This window comes from Mercenaria mercenaria, chromosome 13 (genome assembly GCF_021730395.1).
Source record: "Mercenaria mercenaria strain notata chromosome 13, MADL_Memer_1, whole genome shotgun sequence".
In the NCBI taxonomy this organism is placed as follows: domain Eukaryota; kingdom Metazoa; phylum Mollusca; class Bivalvia; order Venerida; family Veneridae; genus Mercenaria; species Mercenaria mercenaria.
In genome coordinates this window covers 48,928,206-48,949,838 of record NC_069373.1, presented here as the reverse complement: position 1 = coordinate 48,949,838, position 21,633 = coordinate 48,928,206, and the positions used below count along the sequence as shown (strand labels likewise).

Genomic DNA, 21,633 nt, shown 5'->3' with positions numbered 1-21,633 from the left:
CATTTCTGTGATTTGGTGATATACTGCTAAACCTTAAGTAAAATTAAATATCTACGTAGATATTATAAAAAGTAAAATATTTTTACTGAAAGATAGACATTGGATACCTTTAATTTCTCATTTCAGTTTTGGTGTTCCAGTGTATATTACATTTAGAGAATAATCGATTTACACTTGATAACAAAGAGGGTGGAAGTGGGGCGTGGGGGGGGGGGGGGGTGAGGGTGAGAGAGAGAGAGAGAGAATTTACTAAATACTGTTGATGTGAAACGAACTAGGTATAAAAGCATTCAATTATATCATTATATCATTATATTTTTCGCATCCTGGTTTTAATAAATCTTGGCAATTATTCATTATCCTCATTCTTTAAATAGAAATTTCTTATTCTATGTTCTTTAATTTTTATAAACAGTTAGCTTATACTGTAACCTTTAACAATAAACAATATTACGGAATGCAAAACAGATCTTCCTCTAAGGTATCGCCCTTTCGATGTAATTCACGCTTGAGAAAACATTTTACATTATATAGCATAGCTATTCAAATCTGAAAACATTTACTTCCGTCTATGTGTATGGATCAACCTAAACTGAAATAATTAAGCGCATACCTGATTTTATTGGATTTTGTCTGCTTCATTGTAAGTATTTATATATCATCCTTTTTCTCTAGAATAAAAACCAACTTCAAATTAAAGTAACGATATAAATGAAACAATATGTACATGTCTGCTAAAAATGTTGCATGACAAATGCCAAATGAGGTTATGGTATTGGTTTATCTTAATTGTCTTAAAATATTAGATTAAATTTAAAATAATTTTACATTGATGAAAAAATGCCACTATCGGGTTTGGTATTATATTTAGAGTGGAATATTATATTACATGTATACAACCCTGTTGTTTATCATATTTGAGGAAACTTCCCAATTTTTGGGACTGCATCTGTTTTCATCAACATATCAACTACTTAGTTTTATGCAAGAAGTTCAACGTTATACAGTAAGCCTCACTCATTAAATATGTAAAGTCTAAATATAACACCAGATTATGTGCACTTTGGAGCATTAGATATATATGTTGATTTCCATCAAGATAAACATTCCATGTATATATATTGTTTTAAACTTGGTTAGTTGGGTCCGAAGTCAATTGTTGGGTCGAAAAGTGGATTAATGGGTCTTTTGCACCCAACTATTTTTTAACCACTTTCCCAATGATCTAGGGGAGGAGGGGGAGAGGGTACCTAGCCTAATGTGTTAGGAACTGATATGTGGGTCTCTTCTTTTCAATTCCAGTACCGTTAGACTGCCCACTTTTACGGGTATATCTGTCCACTTTTACGGTCTTTTACGGATCTAAAGATCAAACATATATTTGCCCACTTCTACGGTAAAGTAATAATATAAATATACATATACATTGGGTCTATGATACTCAATAAATGGCAAAAAACCCAATAAGTGGAAAATGACCCAGCAATTACGGAATGAATCTCATTGGAGACTCAATTATTTGTTAAAGATTATACATATCTATTTATATGATTAAAATGTATTAGTGACGTGTTGCATTTCCTGCGATCCTTTTATTTAGCAGCTTGTGCAAGAACTTATTAGCAGTAAGCCATGCGATATGCACAGCAGCATTAACTAAAAGATGCACCAGCTGACTTCAAATCACCTGCCCTTAACCGAAGTGGGTCCCAGCCTCATTTGGTGTGTTGATTACTTCATGTGAGGGCTTACAGAAGGTCGGTGTTTCTAACCAGGTGCCCACCGGTGATGTAATAATGTCCGGAGGGGCACCAGGGCTCTACCTCCACCACCAAAGCTGGAATGTCGCCATATGACCTATATCAGTTACTGTATCGGTGCGAGGGTTAAACCCAACAACAAAAACAGTTTAGAAAATGATTTTATTTTGCGAATAAAGTAATTCTGGAAACAATGTTGTAGTTTAGCGAGTTCTATCAATTTCGATAACGAATTTTGGTATTCTACTGAAGTTGCTGTAGGTCTAAAATTAAATGATGAGATATAAATCGTGGGTTGAGGGCGTGTGCGTGGGGAGGGGGATACGGGGCACGTCCCATTACTATTAATTGTAATTGATATAGTGGTTCATGACCACGTTGATCACCGTGTATAAACGCATTAGTTCTAGTGTTCATATTTGTTAAACCTGATGTATTCAAACCCAATACCCCCGATAGGTCAATGGTATTGTAAGTACATTTTATGAGCAATCTTCAGTTTTTGCAATTACTGTAAAGACCTCATACTGTGATTCTGTTTGTACTATTCAGTAGTGAATTGATTCTCCCCTTTTATTATGAGTAAGTTATTGTGCCAACCTTAATTTTGGCTGCCGGAATCCTAAGGCGGTGCCCGATTGTTGTTTTTTCCTGCTTATATCTGTGCGTTTGTGTGCTTGTGCGTCTTTGAGTCTTGGGCGGTTCCCTACATTGTTGTTATATCTTACTTTTCTGTGTATCTATGTAAGATAGTTGTGCGTGCGTGCGTGCGTGCGTGCGTGCGTGTGTGTATTTGTCTCTTGTACATGAGAGTCTGCGTTGCAATGGTTCACGTTGTTGTGTAACTATGATTAAGGAACGTAGCATTCCCTTTTGAATATTCATCCTTGTTCTACTTTCCCCTTCAACCCCCTTCCCCCACCCCCTTTTTATCCATTACCTCTTCCTCCCCGCTCTATATTTTGCATAAAATTAAAATGTACTTGTTGGATTTTTGAAGCAACCCGTCTGTTATATTTTTCCGTTACAGCTTTTTTTTGTTGTAGGTCTACTTTGCATATGCGTGGCTCTGAGGCTGTGTTTGTGGTGCTCTGTGTTTCCGAGAAATCTACCCTTATCTATTATCTTTTGACAATGCAACTTGTTACCGATAGCATTTACATAAAATGAATGACAGAAGTTATCATGTGAATTACGTTATATGCAACAATAGTTTCTTTTGAGGAACATTTCCAAGACTGTGTTACAGTGTCTAGCAGATAAAATCACAGAAATGTTTAAATATTGTCGGTGTATTTTTCTTTCAACAAAATAATCCAAAAGCGTTGGGAGTAAAGAAATTGGGCGAATACATTTTAATGATTTTGATCCAGGAAGTGAAGTCAAACGGTTGTGAAAAGACGGAAATGTGTATTACCCCCAAATATCAATTATACCATAAACAATGTGTACAATCAATAACGTATATGAATTAATTTTAGAGTGAAGAGAACGTATCTAAATGCAGCCATTCTAAGACTATACCTGGGTACGTTTCAAAGGAATAAACAATGCTTAAAGGGACCTAACAAATCCTTACTATATCTTCCAAAGCGGACATTACGAGGCGGTGTCAGAGGAACGATGTCACGACCACAGAAAAACCGCATCACTGGTAGAGACATGTGGCGAAAGAAACAGCAACGAATTAAGGAATCGGAAGGACTGGTGCTTGACAATTTAGGTAATAATCAACTGTTTGGAAAAAAGGTAATCAGTAGGGTTTGTGCTGGTTTGTCCCGTTTTACTATCTATTGCAATTGTATTATAAACAAACATATATAAATCATTTGAAAAAGAACAAAATGTAGTAACACCATTTTAAGCTTGACTATTCGAAAAATATTGAGAGCTATACGTCTCACCCCGGCATCGGTGTCGGCGTTGGTTAATGTTTTTATGAAATGGTAATATTTAGTATAACATTAAAGATATTTACTCAAACTTGGACCACTTGTAAACTCGACTGTTCAAAGAATAGGTAGAGCTATTGGACTCATTCATACGTCGGTGTCGGCGTCCCGATTTGGTTAAGTTTTTGTATGCAATCTGGTATCTCAGTCACCACTTTTAGGAATAGGTTGAAACTTCACACTATCATTCACTGTGATAAACTGACTTACATTGCATAATATAACTCTATTTTTTTTTACAAAATTATGCCCCTTTTTCGACAGCATTTTTAGTTGTTTTTGAATGTAAGCTGGTATCTAAGTACCCACTAATTGGAATGGATTAAATACTTGATACACTTGTTCACTGTGATGATCTGACATGCATTGCACATGTTCCATAACACTACTTTGAATTTATGCAAATTTATGCCCTCTTTTCGACTAAGCAGATTTTGTATGTAGGCTGGCATATCAGTACCCACTGATGGATTAAAACTTCACACACTTATTCACTGTGGTGTTCTGACATGCACTGCACAGGTTCCATAACTCTATTTTGCTTTTTTACAAAATTATGCTCCTTTCTCGATTTAGAAATTTTTGGTTAAGGTTTTGTGTGTAAACTGGTATCTTAGTACCCACTAATGGGAATGGATTGAAACTTCACACAATTGTCCATTGTCATAAGCTGATATGCATTGTACAGGTTCCATAACCCTGTTTTGAAATTTTACAAAATTTTGCCCCTTTTTTACTTTAATATTCAGTCAATTGACAAGGCTGTTGAATAGTCGAGCGTTGATGTCCTCCAAAATCTCTTGTTTATTATAACAGTCTCTACCTGTAGTCAAGAGAAGATAACTCTGTCAAGTATTTTGGCTGAATTATGGCCCTTTTTGGACTTGGAAGTTGGTTCAGTTTTCGTACATGTCCATGTTTTGTCAAAACTATATGGCATGTGGCTTTGAAACTTTAAACACTTGTTTATCATTATAATTTCTATCGAGTAAATGACTGTCAACTACTTTGTCTGAATGATGGCCCTTTTTGGACTTAATACCTTAGTTCAGCTTTCGTACAGGTCAGCGTTTTGTCAGAACTGTTTAATATGTGGCTTTGAAACTTTATATACTTGCTTACCATCATGATCTTCATCTGTAGGCAAGAGTACATATCTCTGTCATTTATTTAGGCTGAATTATGACCCCTTTTGAGCTTGGAAATCAGTTAAATATTTCATACCAGTCCATATTTTGCCTTACCTATTTGTCATTTGGCTTTGAGACTTTGACCACTTGTTTACCATCATAATCTACATATGTAGGCAAGATACATACTAAGACAAAGACTTTAGCTCAGTTATGGCCACTTTAACACAGAAATTAGTTTCGCATGTCATTCCATAGTTTGTCTAAACTGTTTGATGTATGACTTTGAAACTTTGAACACTTGCTCAACATCATGATCACACATTGCCATATAGTGCAAGACTTATCCAAATCCACAAATACAGGTACATTGTTTGTCTTATCTATTTTCTTCTTTTGTCTGAAAATCTCCGGTAATATTTTTACCCAATACTTGCATCAAATCTTCGAACAGTCGAGCGCGCTTTCAATAGACAGCTCTTGTAAAATTTTGCAGGTGGTGACAGACATTCACTAACTTCATCAGAATCACTGACATTAGCGGCAGAACTTGGTGAAACTACATCATGAGATAGTTTTCAGAAGGCGGTAGGTTTGTGGCGATATTTCTTTAGTTGAGAGCTAGCTGTATTTCAAAGAGAGTTATACCTGTTCTGTGACTGGTAGCTCTTTTTATCTAGATCTTTCTTTGTAATGGTGACAGAAGTGTAAGATTATTAGTTACACTGCTTGTTGGTGACAGGATACGCGATATACGTAGTCTCGAAAATCCATATCAGGCTCGAGCGACTGCCCTTTAATTCCATGCTATAATCGAAACCTTTTGCAAATTAATAAATATACTTACAGTGCACAATGGAATCCTCAATCCTGCAACCATTTGTTTTGTCATCATGTTTTGTTTATATAGTCATAAAATGCACAATGGCCTGTATTTTGACTGAACTGAATCACAAAACACAAAGCTCATTTATACAGGTTATGAACTGGTTTAGATCAGAAATGCAAAAATAAAAACAACACATCCTTCTGTTCCATCCTTCCGAAAATCATCTGATTTCACGATGTCAGTTTGGCTTTCATCCCGTGTCTGTTATATCCTTTATCCTGCACGTAGATTAAATTATCCTACTACAAACTGCTGTGTAACAATTATATAATTCCAGTGTTTTACAATGATTTAACTTAAAAACAAGATTTCAACGGCCGTGTCTTCTATTTCCGCTTTTACGGCCAACTTCTGTCCAACTTCGTGAGCCTAACCTAAGCAGGAAGATGAAAACGGCAAGAAAATACTAGATTTACTCTCGGAAACGATATTTACAGCTGGAGCTAATGAATAATCTGACTTGATTCAATTACGCAAGCGATGCGGTAGCCATTTTGTTTTAATTAAATTCATATCTGAAATGTACTTGCAGGATATGGATTATATCCTGTCTCCACGTGACGTCTATTCACCAATAGAAATGCAAGAAAGTTGTAGGAGGCGAGATAAAATCGGATATTAGTTAGGGTTTGACTGAGTTCAATTTACTACAAAGATATTACTATTGCCTACACAGATAGCTCTTAACTTAGCAAAAGTGCTCTCTTAAGGTAGTTCTGCACGTTTGATAAACCGGAAGTGATGGCGTAACGTTATTTATCCGGAAAACGTAGAATAAAGCCTGGATTCGGCGTAAGGAAATGAAAATCATTTTATGAATCAATGACAACCTGTGAGTAAATTTATTAAAATGACACTGTTACTATATTTCTAAAGTCAAAATAAGATATTAAAACATATGACACGTTAAATAATTCAAAATAATGTCTCAAAATTAGCGTGGAATATTAGGTGCACTTTAATCGTGGTTAAATATCTCAAAAATAAGCACACGGACCTATACATTTTATTTCACCACATTATAGGCCATATGTTTATTTACAACTGTGAGAAGTTTCATCAAAATCTACATTGTAGAAAAAATTCTATTCGCGAAAATGTTATGAAATAAAATCTGGAAAGTAGATCCCTCGGAAGCACCGAAAACAAGGCAAACAGTGAAAATTGCAGACTCGGTTTGATTGAGTCTGTTCATGAGCAGTAATGTAAAATGCAACACTGCCCACGCCCCCTAGCACCGGCTTAAGCAGTATTCAATCTTCAAATCTAAAAGAGTTGAAATCAATGATCCCGAAGGACCAGAAAATATAAAAACACTGAGATGAAGTCGGGGCGACTTTTTACGGCCGCCAAACAGCACTTAACACCTGCTGTTGTGAAGTAAAATCTGGAAAGTAGATCCATCGGAAGCACCGAAAGTTATGATTTTCCCATAGACTCCCATTAAATTGCATGAGGTCCAAATTTTTCAGATCAGTCTAGCAAAAAATCAAGCACACGACCCTTCCTTTTTATTTGAGTTTAATCACGTTCTACATTGTAGAAAAAATTTCGACCCAAACGTGCAGAACTACCTTAAGAGATGTCTATTAAAATTAAGGCGATATTGTGTCAGCAAAGTGCTAGCTCTCAAGCCAATAAAGCTATATGCTTAACACTTATATGGAACTTTCATTTAAATTGAATGGTATATAACTTAAAATGCTAGCTTCTAATGATTAAGAGAAAGTTCTTTTTTAATTCACAAAGCGGAAAAAAATAACTGCGCTGAAGTAAATCACTTAGAGCGTTTCTGATTGGTCCAGATGATTTCTCTCTATCCCTGAAACTTAAAGAGATCTCTTTTCCTGTAGTCTATGAATGTAGAGTAAAACTGCTTACGGTAATACCATACGAACTCCACTACACTTCTCCTGCATTTCATCCAGAACGGCCAATTTCGATACAGTCGCGTATTGTTTATTTGTATTATAATAATATTAGGGTTGTCACAGGTTGTTCTCTTGTTTAAACTAATAATAAACTTAATACAAGGATTTAATGGCGGACGTGTATGACATCAAAATTGATTGGTCACTTTTACGTTTTATATTTTTTTCATCTGTTTTAGGTAGCACATAAAACAAGCACGCTTCTGATTGGTCGACAGGAAGCGGAAACCGAAGTGTTTACGGATGTACTAGTTAGAAGAAAGGGAAGTGTGGACAATGCTTTACTGTTTGTGATTTCTACTATGAAAATAGATTCAAAAGTAAGTTCCTATCTGTCGGAGGCATTTGAACGATACTGCATATAGAAAAATATTCCCTAAAGTGTAAATGATGGACATATTCTAGTTAGTGTTAGATTTTCGTGTTTTGAAATTTAAATGTTCAATCAATTTGATAAAGTCATATCATCTTAATCTTCAGTTTAGTATTTCTATTTTAGTTTTGTTAACTTTTACCCTCTGCTAATTTTCTAAAATGGATAAGTCTACAATTCAGTTTGGACAGTACAACTTATTATTCAAAGGAGTGTTCACTGAAAATTTACTTACTGAAAAGTTAACAGTGCAGTCCATGACGTGCAGGCTGATCTTGGTCTGCATTGGTCACAAAGACAGAATCTATTGCCGCCAGCAGGCTAAAGGTTAAAGCTCGGCGTAGTTCAAAGATTCTGTATTTTAATTGTCTCTTAAACACTTATGTTTAATGTCAGCAAGCTTGCAGATTACTTCTTTTAAAAAAACAATTAATTCCTTTATTCAGTTTAAAGCCCTGCTCCGCGGCTATTCAAATTCTATTGTATGTACGCAACCCATGATTACAATAGGTAAAAGTTAACGTCCACGCGCCACACTTTAGCACGGAAAACCACAGGTATTTTACATAAAATTTTATATAAAATAGACTCTATTTTGACAGGCGTCACTTTCATAATCAGGATTTTCATGCCTTTTCAGTGACAATTTAAGGTTAAAAGGTAGGACTGGAGCAGGTCTTTAAGTGTTTTGTCTTATATTACTTCTCGTATGTGTTACTTCACATTTTTTTTTATATCTTTTTACATTTCCAATACTTTTTGTTTGTGGTTAATCATCGTGGTTCCCGTACTTTTTGTATTCAGATCTCTGTGCTCGTAAACAATCTGATAAACCGAGGTGCCAGCACATCTGCTGCTGATTCCGAATTGAAGACACCTTTACACTATGCTGTCATTAGGAATCTAAAAGGTATACTTTACTAATTAATTCAATAAATTTCATCGAAACAAGACATATTTTCAGAAGTCAAAACCGCAGCTTTCTTTTCGCAAACAATATTGACTACAGTTTGGAGCTTTAAAAGGTGCAGAACAATATAGTCAAAACACATCCGACTACTACAACCGTCAACAATTTCACTATGCTTTTGGAGTTATTACTATATCATTCTGCTTATAATGCAGACAAACCGGTTCTAAAGACAACCCCCGTATAAAGGCCACTACTTTTAAACCTGCTTATAAAGGACATATTATTTGCCCATAGATTTAATGTACCAGTGTTTATAGACCCCTGTCAGCAAAGACAGTTTTCACTTACAGACACATTCATTCAGGAACATTTTCCGAATAACAGCGTAATTAAGTTTTGTCTTTCAAGTACATGTTATTAAAATCGAAAGATAACTTTTTTCCCCATGTTTTAGCCGGTAACATGACGCGCTGTAATTTATGAACGAATGCGTAAATACATACGCTACTGCAATAAAATAGTGCTGGAATGAAAATGTCAATAGTTGACGGTGCGGATGGAAATATCCGGCTTGAAGGTGACTGTTTTACAATAACTCGACAGAGCCTCGTTTTCGTCTTACCAGTTATATCCGAGCCAGATATTCTCCGGTGAAAGATTCTTACTTATAATTTTGCACAGGTGTTGCTGCCAAATTACTTGACAATGATGCTGTTCCCCATGCACGTGACAAACACGGCACTCTTCCATTGAAAATTGCCATGGACAACAAAAATGACGACATGTGTGCACTTCTGCTTGCCTATATGCCAAATGCATTGTAAGTAAAATCAAATCAGTGTTTAAATGTATATCATAAGAGCTAGAAACAAGAGCACCACCAACGGGTGCCATGGCTCGTCTGCATGTGCTGGGCAATATGTAAAACGAAGAGTTATAGTTCAGATATTCTATGTAAAAACAGGGCCATAACAAAATGCATATCAGTGTTAATGGTTCTTGGCCTACAATGTCCCCTATTGGTGGTAAACAAGTGTGCAAAGTTTCAAAACCGTAGCTTTTACAGTGTTTGAGGAAAGGTGGACATAAACAAACATTTTAACCAACGCCGACGCCGACGGTCAACTGACGACAATACCTCGTAGAATTTTTTTAAAAAAAATCAGACGAGCTAAAATGTTTAGAGGTGACACTTCTTTTTTTGTTGTGAGACAATATGATGGCGGTAGTGGAGTTATAGGATAGCATGATGGCGATAGTAAGGTAATAATGTGGCGATGGTATAATAGTAAGACAGTAAGGTGATTAGTTGGTAGGTGGCGAGCGCAAATTCAGAATAGATAACTTGTAATTCCACCTTCGATATGCTATTATCAAGTACAGTCATCCTAATCTATTTATTGCGCTATGGTCGATGGTATGATTTTAAAGAAATAGAATGTAAGGAATGCAAGTTAATACCTACTTATATTATTACGTAGGAAAATCTTCTAATTCCAAAACAGCTGAAATAGCAACGCAAGCATGGTTAAAATAATTTGAAATTGAACCCGTCTCAGTTTTAAATAAATAAATACTTGAAAAGCTTGTGAACCTTGTCAGCTGTTGCACAATTTAATCAGACGGTAATGAAGCTGTTACATTAAAATAATATATTTCATTTTATCATGTATTTCTACATTGAAACTTATCACGTATGGTACTTATCAAAATATAAACCTGTATATTTTTTTATTTAAGTGTGCGTGGCTTATTTATCTCGTGCGGAAGAAAAGTTGCAGAATTTTCAAATCATGACTTACTTCGTATTGAGGCCAGTATGCAGGTATTTCTCTTTAGACATTACCTCTCCTTTTGGGTAGTTGTTAAGGTCGCTGTCACAAAAGTCTTGGCCACACTTTGTGATAAAAAGATCAAGTATGCTCCTTTCCGAACATCAGTTTGACATGAACAGAGTACTGTTCAAATTAATTCGAACGAACGTTTGCTGTTATGAGATGCGACTTAGACCCATATCCCCCAGGTCCAGCTAAGGTATATTCTTGATATTTTTAGGGCTTTAACTTTCACATGTATGGAGCAATTCTGGAAGAAATTAGCCGAAGAGGTACAAACAGAAGTATTTAAGCCGGCGTAAACTGAAACAGAGGCTGTACAAATCGTCTTAATCATGTAATGTGTTGAAAGTCGTAAAACGATATCCTGTTGTTTATATCGAAACTACAATTATTTCATTTGTATAATGTTCACTTGCCTTTTATATAACCTTAGCCCCTGTGAATGAATGAAATATACATTTGCGAAATTCGTCGTCAATCTCGAGCCTCAGGCTCTTAACACAGGAGTCAAGTCAAATGTCTAACCAGTATAGACTATAACTTCAACCTGGTTTAAGCAGTCTTGGAATTAATTAACAGAAGTGATCGTCTTAAAGTAACAGTGGTTGCAAGCTTAACCAAGGCCCCTTCCTTAAAGACATCTATTGAGCCTATTTCAGTCCAGTCCGTAAAGGTACAATGGGACAGGTGCTATATTGTTGCCGTTTCGACGTCATGTTTGATGATAAAAATTTTGTACGCGGATATTTGTTTGCATAGCTGGTTTGTTACACTTCATATCTACATCATCTAAGTCAGTATCTAAGTTTGCTTTCAGAATTTAAATGGTTATTCAAACGTTAAACAGGCTGTTTTCTCATACAAAACGTTTTCAGTATGCTGTTTGTTTTGCCTTGAGGTCAATTTGTCTATCCCTTCGTAGAAAACGATTCTATCAATACTTGACTGCTTGATAGAGACAAGAGGTTCCACCGATAGATTGAGAGTATATTACGATCTGCTGGAATGTGACGAAGACGGACGGACACCAACAGATAGCAACTTCATTGAAAAGTCAAGATCACCGCTACAAGTAATTGCGAAAAAGGGAAATAAGGTATGCAGACCATATTATACTTGTTTTGCTATGATAAGATCAATCATAAGATGTCTTTATAAAATGCCATTATAACATGTCATATTTATATTTCAAATTTATAAACACTTAATTATCTAGGACGCCCTCAGGATTTACCAAAGACACAGTGTCACCAACACTCAAAATACTTACGATGAAAATCACTAAATTGTATCAATGTAATTATGTTGTTCGGAAATGTAATTAAAGATAAGATCAAACCCTTGAGATGTTTGATAGGGGCGGGTTTTGGTAGATTTATTTTCTGTATTATGGAAACTATTGTTCATCTGAATGCCATTCGCTAACAGCTAAGATAAAGCAGAGAATACCTGATTTTACATTTTCTCTATTAAAATGTAATGTCATGTCACCTGCATATAAAATGTAATTTTACAAAGCAAATACAATAAAAGCAACAAAAAAAGAGAAATAAAAAAATAAACAACAACAAAAACAAAACAACAAAAAACCCCCCAAAAAAACCAGTTTGCATGCAAATCAAAAACAAAACTTCACTGTGAAAAATTAACATCTTTGCATTTACTTCATAAATATCTCACTTAAAAATGTGTTATTAATAATATACTTTGATCTTTTTGTGAATTTATTGCGCTGGACGTAAAACCGCTTTAGTGTATAAATAGTGTTCAAACACGGTTTTGCTATAAATAATTTCTTAAATACCGACATTCTACATTTTTATATAAATATGTTCTAGAGTAGAGATGATATAACACAATGAAAATAATTATACTGTATCGATTATTAAGTGCGTAGAATATCTCACTGGACGTCTACGCATTTCAATGTTATGCCGCGGACGTGATACTTCTCGTATTTTAACACTGTTTAAACATGGTTACGCGTTGACGTCACGTCGACCTCCCATATTTGGCGCCATACCTCACATTTTCATCTACTTGTTTACAGAAAAGACATATAAGAATCTATAAAAGTATATAGCGGAACTATGTTTTAATATATCTCACAAGATGAATCGGATTATACCCTCGTGATACTATTCCACAGGCGTATAACCTCTTCGTATTGTACATGGTTCTTTAATATAAATATTTTTCTTAAAAGTACAGTGTTTTGCATTTCGTTGATTATTAAGTTTTTTTTAATTTAGACACAGTTTTGTTGATTTCTCAAACACTTCAGTTGAACGAACATTTTGGCATAAAACTGCTGTTCTTGTTTCTTTTCAGGGGTGTTTTAACAGGAGAGTAAACGTATGCTTACAGAGAGATTCTCGTGCTTACGTGTTGCTAAAACACATTTTTTATATATGCGCGTTCTGTGGCAAAGCGTAAACGTATTATGACCCCAAAAAGGATAAGTCAAAAGGAAATGACGTCAACGTCATAAAACAACGCTAACATTCCCGCGCATTTCGTGGAAATTTCATGATGTAGATGGACAATATATTAGTTTTACGCGTTTTATGCTAGAATAACGTTAGCGCATATTCATTTCGTGTTATAACATCTTCAGAATCCATTGGGATACGTTGGTACCCTCGCCCTACTGGGCTCGGCACCAACCAGTTCGTTATCCCTATATGAATGCAACATCTGTTAACGTTGTAGAAGCCGAATATCATTTTTGTTTAGCTGTTATGGTTATAGCAACATAGGGCCTACGATACAAATATAAAAGTATGATACCTGAATAAATTTACATATCATGCCTCACATTAAAAAACAATGTTATAATTATAAGCTGAAAGAGTATTGACTTTATGTGAAAATGCGAAATACTTTTAGTAAAGAGTTTTTGTCTGAACGCAATATGCTTATCTATTACAGTTATCTATTTCATGATACAATGGTCAGAACAGTATGCACGTAATTAGAAAGACGATAAGAATAATGTAAATGCACTATCTTTCATTGCAGAACATTGTTTACCATGACGCAGTAAGGTTGCTTATAAGAAGAAAGTGGAAGCTGTATGCTAAAAGGAGGTTTCAGTAAGTTAAAGAAATGTTTATTCACTTTTGCATAACACAGCAGAAATTAAATGAATATTACTTCAAAACATTTTATTGGTGTTCAGAAGAAATAAGATATATGACCAAGCAATAATATGAATTATTCCAAAGATGAAATATCTATTAAATATATACAATTCTATATATCTTACTTTTTAGCCATTCGTTTATCATTACACCATTATCCCCAAAATATGTTTGGCCAGATTGTCTGGGAAAGGATATAGTAGTATATGCAATATAGTAGTGAAACGTGAGCTTTTGTCCCCACAACGCATTTTATGGGTATGAATCTAACCCACTTTAAGACAAACTTTGAAAAATATATGAGTCGATTTCTAACACGATATTCGCGGGCAGATTTCCAAAACATGTTGTTGTATTGTCAGATCTCTCATATTTACTATATGAATATCTGTACATGCTTTTATTTCAGGTTTAATTCCTTCCTGTATATTCTTGGGTCATTTTGCATCACCTACTCTGCTATCGTGGCAGTGATGTCATCTGATCCAGTTGTGTATAATGGTCCTCTGCAGATATCCAGGGCTGTATTTGAGGTTTTATCCCTTGTAATTGTGGCACTAACTGTTTGTACAGAAATTAATCAACTTAGACGGTGAGTTTAACTTTGAAATAATTCATTTTCGCTGGGAAAACTTTTCTATGATTCCTTGGTAGCGTCAACTAGATGTAATCCCAAATCGACAAGGAAAAACGTTCAAAGACATTCGTTTCATCTTCTGAAGTTGAAACGACTGATTCCTATCCCCGCGATATCGCCATTTTGGTCAAAACCACACACTTTTTTACCCTCGAAATTATATTGTGTGTGTGTTCAGGTTTAATGTCTTTTTCAACAATTTTTCAGTCATATAAACGACGATGTGTACTTGTAGCAGTGAGCACATTGCCCAACTTTATAGTGCTGCTTTACCGGAATATCACGCCATAGGCACGTGACATGATATCCCACCAAGTCACATTATATTGACACCAGGATGACCAGTCCTAGCACTATCCTCTTTTTTATAGACATTTTCGGAAGTATTTCCAGAAAAGACTACCCTGATCGCTTCCTTGACACTTTTAATGTGTTAACTTATGTAGGCAATGCCAGAATTATTCCGTGAAACATCTTATTCGTGTATAGTAAGTTTATTAACGCAATTTGATGACTTGCAAATGTTACCTCCCTTCGGGGCGTTACGCAGGAATACTTTTTCGATGCATTGAACTATTTTGGGTTGTTTTCTATAGGCACAAAGAGATGCGATAAACTTTTATAATTGATTTGATAACGTGACTTAGCTGTTATATATTTAGATTTAGATTCTTTACAAGACAGAATAAATATTTCGGACCAGTTCTTCTTCTTCCTTAGATGCATAAAGTGATATTTCCCTAAGACGTGAACCATGCGCAAGGGTAACAACATATTTCTTTTCATGAGGTCAAACTAAGGTATTTTAAGCGTTTATTTCTAAAGTACACCTTTGTAATTACCGGATGGAAATTAATCATGATTGTATATCTTCTTACTGGATGAAATGCTATCTTTCCCATACTCAAAGTGAACTATTTCATGATACGGGGACCAGCTAGAATATCCTCAAGATTGCGTTTCTATTTACTGGATGGAATATTATCTTTCTCATATACAAGCTGAGGTTTTCCTTTTTTAATGTTTCTTTGGTTTAATATTACATCGACACACTTTTTACGGCAACGTTATAGCTTTTCATGATTGAGGAAGATCCTAGGCACAAACCGACACCTCTGTAGAACCACCGACCTATCCTATGCCAGGGTGTTTGCCTCTTCACGTGAAACAAATTATACAGCTCAAGAACCTACAGCGGTGAGGGGCAAGTCATCCGAAGTCAATGAGGTTAACTACTAGGCCACGGAGGCCCATTGACTATCATGAATTTTCTTGTTATATTGGCACAAGCTAGAATATGTTTACATTACGTTTTAACTCCTTTTTATTTACATATTTCAGACACAAGCTAGAGTATTTCCACGATCCATTTAACTGGTTTGATATGTCGTCTGCCATTTTGCTGAGTTGTATTGTTCCTTTGAGATTTACCCATAACAGTGCACAGTGGCACGTGTTTGCATTTGGATATTTATTTTGGACAATAAGGATTTTCAAATTTGCTGCAGTATTTAGGTAACTATAAACGCGTTTGATAAGATCGTGTCTCTTTTAAAATCTATTACAAGGTGTGAAATGCTTTTTTATTTCCGAATATATAATATAAATATTTTTCTGTATCTTTCTTTCTGGACATATGTAGACTCATGAATAAAAAATGGTGACTTTAGAAGTTGATCTGGATAATTTTTAAGTGAAGCATTTTCATGTTTCGTTGTTAAGTCTTCAATCAGATTGAAACAACAAAAAAGAAAAAACAACAACAACAAAAAAGAACAAAACAGCTGCAGTATCTAAATTAGGTTGCATTTTTCAGACAAACAGGTGCGTATACTCAAATATTGGCCAGAATTATTGCCCATGATTTTATCCAGTTTGGTGTCGTGTTTCTTGTCATCCTTCTCGCCTTCAGTGGATCATTCTTCCTGTCTTTGAGGGGCGACAGAGATCTAGATACACATAATGAAACAAGGTAATACTTTAAAAAGAACTACTGGATCGGAATAAAGCAAATTTCGATTTGCAAGTGTATTAGACAAATATAGGCCACATAATGAAGTAGATTTCAACGTTTAAAATTTTGAAATAATAATTGTTACATATCTATAGTACGTGTCTTAAAATCGTCCATTATTTGTAACAAGTAATGTCTGATCTGATGTAGACTCTGTTTTTCCAATGTTATATATTATTTCTCGTTGTAGACCATGATTGTTTCCGGTGCTACATATAATTCCTTATAGACCAAGTTTTCTCCAAAGCTACATATGATTCCTCATTAAAAAGAATGTCTTCACCAATGTTACATATGATTCTTCGTTATAGACCAAATTTTCTCCAATGTTACATATGATTCCTCGTTGTAGACCATGTTTTCTTCGATGTTATATTTGATTCCTCGACATAGACCATGTTTTCTACGATTTTACACATGATTCCTTATTAAAAACTATGTTTTCTCTGATGTTTTCTCCGATATTACACATGAATCCTCGTTATAGACCATAATTTTATGGGTTTTTTTTCAACGTTATTTTATATGGTTACTCTTCTAAGTTTATACTTTCTATGCAGATTTTACAAATTATGATTAATCTTTATAGATGTTATGAAATATCATTACCCTACAGATCCTTTCTCCGATTTTACATAGATTACTCGTTATAAATCCTTTTTCCGATGTTACACGTGATTACTCGTTATAGACCATGTTTGTCCGATGTTACACGTAATTACTCGATATATACCACGTTTTTCCGATGTAATGTAATATCAGTTTTCTATAGATCACCTTTCTCTGATGTTATATATGAATACTCATTTTAATCCATGTTTCTCCGATGTTTCACTAGTCCATGGTTACTCATTATTCATATCCTATATCAGGAATTTCAAAAATTGAAGTTGCATTTACGTTAGTGCTGCCATCAAAGTAATTCAAAACTATAATTTTAACGAGTACGAGATATCTTGTGTATCATCATTGACACATTAAATAATTTTCAGCACCTTCTGGAAAATATTGTTTGTTGGCGTTCGGTCGTTGACAGAAGCTCAACCTGTGGTTGATTATACCGGAGAGGACGGATATGGGTAGGCTTATTCTGGATATAGTCTGTTTCAAATTTATGGACCTTCAGCATATATTTTGTATTAAATTACAGCACTTTTAGCAAAAGTTCCTTTAAACTTGCTCTCCATTATTGTGTCTACAATTTTTGCCCGTTTCCTCTTACATACAGTGTATTTGTTTTCTTGTCTGTACTTGCAGTGCCTTTTGTGTTTCTACGTCTACTACATTTTATAATTATGTAAAATTTGTTTCAAATAACATAACGAAAAGTTTCAGCGCATATTGTGAGTATACCTTGCCCTGAGAGAATATCCACATACTTCTATTATCAGGTTCTGAATATAATAATAATTCAAATGGTACTAAAAACAGAATATATTTCAATAATGATACCACAACAGCCAATTTTGATATTTTTTTTTAGACAGCAAGTCTTTCTTCGAAGTGTCTCTGCTCATGTTTATTTTAATTTGTTTATATTTTCAGTACAGTAAGTGTTATATTTATGGTGTGTTTTCTATTTACGTGTATTGTCATCCTACTGAACATCCTCATTGCACAATTGACTGATACATATCAGAAGGTGCAACAAGATGCACAGAGAGGGTTGGAGGCCAATAGAGCATGGATTGTTGCCAAAGTGGAGTTAAACAGTTTCTTTTTTGGGAAAGTGAGTAGTGAGTTTTGCGGATTACTTCAAAATATTGTTTAGCTAATAAATGAGTATTTGTGTTATACAGTGTATTTCCGACCTCGGGCAATAGTTTGACAATTGACTGACAAGCCTATCATTAAGTGATGAATATGACTTTGTCAAGGGAAATAGAATAGAAAAAAAACTGATAATAGTTTTAATTGTTACGATCCGGCTTAACTAGCATAAACTTATGAAATTACCAAGAAAAGGTTTTTCAAAATTAAGTCAATTTTAGTGTATCATCGGCTGTAAATCATATTTTCATATATTCAAGGATTTTAGAACATCCCGCTATGCAGAGTATGAAGACATAGAGGATCTTAAAGACGTTCTAACAAAATGGGATTCTCCACCCCTGAATGAAATGAACAAGTATGTTAAAGACATCTGGGACACCTTAGATAACCACAAAATGAACCTCCTTACCATACAACATAGGCTGGTTCGTCAAGAAAATACTTTGCGGAATATACAGTAAGATAAATGCTTGTAACGTTTTTGTTAAGATTAAACTAGTCCCCACTCTTCTATAAAATATGTGTAATTATCAGACGATTCCTTATAATCGCTGGTAGTTTGTGCTATTAATCGGACTAACAGTAAATTTTGCTGGGCTAAAGTCAAAAATTTATTTCTGATTCGACATGATGAAACACTCACGGAATGACTTGCCGGTCAATAGGCAAAACTGTTTGCCCTCGGTCGTTCGAACCTCGTGCAATTGTTTTGACTATTGAACGGCAGACCGTGTATTCTGTTATATTATACTTTGTTTTCAGCTGATTTCTTTCCCGAATATTTTGAAGTTTCATAAAAATCATTTATTCATTGTAAATATGATAAAACTATGATTGTAAAGCTAAAATGAAAAGAAACCAATAAGTTACAATTGCCCCTAAAATTGATTTAAAAAGGAATTATACATTATAGCATGCAGTATTTCATAGACATTTTGGTTAATCTTTCTGATTTTTCAGGTTTGTCTCTGTTTTCATATTCTTTATATGATAATATAGAGTTTTCAATTACAGGGATCAGCTGCGATTCTTAGTTGATATGAACACAACAGGATCCTGCGATACACCAGACGCAGATTTACAATCTTCTCAAAGGATGAAATTCTATCGCAGTAATACAGAACAAAATGGTTCCATTCAAACTGAAGACACGATTGACAGCAGTGCATGGAGAACACATTTACATAAAGAAAAGAACATTTCACTTGACGATGTTCAAGCTGTTCTTAATGGTATAGATAAAGACGACAGTGAATTGAATAAAGCAGATTCTACAGAAGCAGACGAGAACAATCAGTAAAGTTTTGTAGCAAGTGTTTTATTTTTACTTTGCCAAAACAATACAAACTGAGTAGTACTGGTCCAACTATTTTTGACATTGACAAATTGTAAGTATTTTCCGGTGATTCTCTTTTATGGCATCTTTCCGAGACACACAGCAGCAAATGTTTCGAAAGATCTTCTCCAAATAATGTCTAATAACAGCCTTTCAAAAAAATGTGAAAATTTGCCTTAAACATTCAGTGACGGTTAGTGGCCAATGTGTTTCTTGGACAACTTGTGTATGAAAAATACCCTTGTATTATCGTAAGAGGCGACAAATAGGTTCTAAGATCTTGGTTTTGCTGTATCGCTTTGATTCAGGCAGGTATAAAAGTTTTTATTCTATACCTCATATTTATTTCGACCTGTAATGAGTTGTTCCGCCGTAAAACCAAACTCAGTTCAATTTAATTCAGTAACTTTTTGTAGTTTAAAGTCTCATTCAGTGAAAACTGAAAATTCATGAATAAGAAAAGTGCTTTTATATCTTACATTAGCAAGTTAGTCTCGATATCTGTTATTTACGGTAGTGCATCCGTTATGGGTATCTCCAATTTCCATGCGTTTCTAAATGCTGTTTCGACATTCCTCGGACGGAGCTCATACTTGAGAATGTCTTTCCTAACTACCGGAGAAAGCTGAATTCTAATTTTGGAGAGTGTGTAATCGAACAAAAACTTCCGATTTTTATATCTCAGCTTGAGAATGCTAATGAAAATGTTAGCATAATGGTAAAATAAGCAAGATTTACGTCTATTGATTCTGTGTAAAATTAACAAGGCCGCAAATGTGAAGAAATTACGAAGTTGTAGATGTTAACAGCCTGTTGTTAATTTGCTTGTGGCTTACAGCCACCTATACTTAGAATAGTTTTATATTTGAAATAAATGTTTTGATATGACTCAGTTCCTCTGTTATTCTGTTTCACAAACGTATATTCAACGGTTGAGTATATAATAGAAAAGTATATTTTGAAATGATTTTAGTGTACTGCGTAGATTCATCTAGTCATTGATAAATTACTTAGAGCATTCTAATGTGGAAGGTATTTCAACAACAACATGTATATAAGTTTTATCCATAGTAAATCATCGCCTCAACGTTTCGTTCTCACGCCTACATTTGGATAATTCACATACCAATTGTATTGGTTTTTAATGCAAGTTTTAACTTTCTTTCCAATCATTTAGCTTTTAAAATTTATAGATAATTTGCTACCTTTATAAGTATAACATCAGAAAGCCATTTTGTCCCGAAAGTTAATACTTTGCACTAATTACATGGTTAGCTTCGTTTGCGTCTTAAGCATTATTTATACAAGCAGTGAAATGGAGGTCAAATATCGTAAAAATGGTCCTTTGTATCTTACCAGAATATAGTGCATTGTTCTCTGTAAGTGTCTAAAACTTACTGAGTTATATACAGGGTTTCAAATGAAGAATTTAGAAATTATTTTTAGGAATGTTTGTCCCGTATTAGGAAAGATCTCCATAGTCATTTTGTAGTTAGAAATATTTTGACGTGCCACAAAATCTGTTTCGTGCAAAGCTGAATCTATTGTGAATGACTGCATGCTTATATAGCTATTTTAAAGGGGGAAATGCACCAAATGACAATATTTAGTTTAAGAAACCAGATCACTAAGGGTATTGGACCATTTACTGAATACAATATTCCCATACTTCCTTTATTTAAACATGATAAAAAGCTGACAAATGGATTTATCTAAGTAGGTTTTGTTTCAATAATTGAATTTTGAGATATTTACTAAAACTGTCGCAAACAACGACAACTCTTGATCATTACGGTCAAGGGGAACCCACAATTTAGGACGATTTATTGTCACAAGTAAGGCAAATAAATTGTACTCTTCTATTGTGAATTTCCTTTGCACCAGTGCCGTAGTCCTTTCTGTGAAAATTTTCATTGAAACAAAAAATATTTTTTTTCTTTTTTT

The 21,633-nt window shown here is 34.6% G+C and overlaps 1 protein-coding gene across 1 annotated transcript; it reads left to right on the top strand.

The window, feature by feature from the left end:
- Nucleotides 1-572: 572 nt before the first annotated feature.
- Nucleotides 573-20,577, top strand: LOC123530340 (uncharacterized). The gene is made up of 16 exons (XM_053521767.1): nucleotides 573-643; nucleotides 3,242-3,483; nucleotides 5,339-5,434; nucleotides 7,846-7,982; nucleotides 8,840-8,945; nucleotides 9,630-9,768; nucleotides 10,689-10,773; nucleotides 11,709-11,882; nucleotides 13,808-13,881; nucleotides 14,339-14,521; nucleotides 15,908-16,081; nucleotides 16,383-16,538; nucleotides 17,573-17,659; nucleotides 18,126-18,309; nucleotides 18,611-18,810; nucleotides 19,368-20,577. The coding sequence occupies exons 4-16, from the start codon at nucleotides 7,965-7,967 to the stop codon at nucleotides 19,651-19,653; spliced, it is 1,866 nt and encodes a 621-aa protein (XP_053377742.1). The 5' UTR covers nucleotides 573-643; nucleotides 3,242-3,483; nucleotides 5,339-5,434; nucleotides 7,846-7,964; the 3' UTR covers nucleotides 19,654-20,577.
- Nucleotides 20,578-21,633: the final 1,056 nt, after the last annotated feature.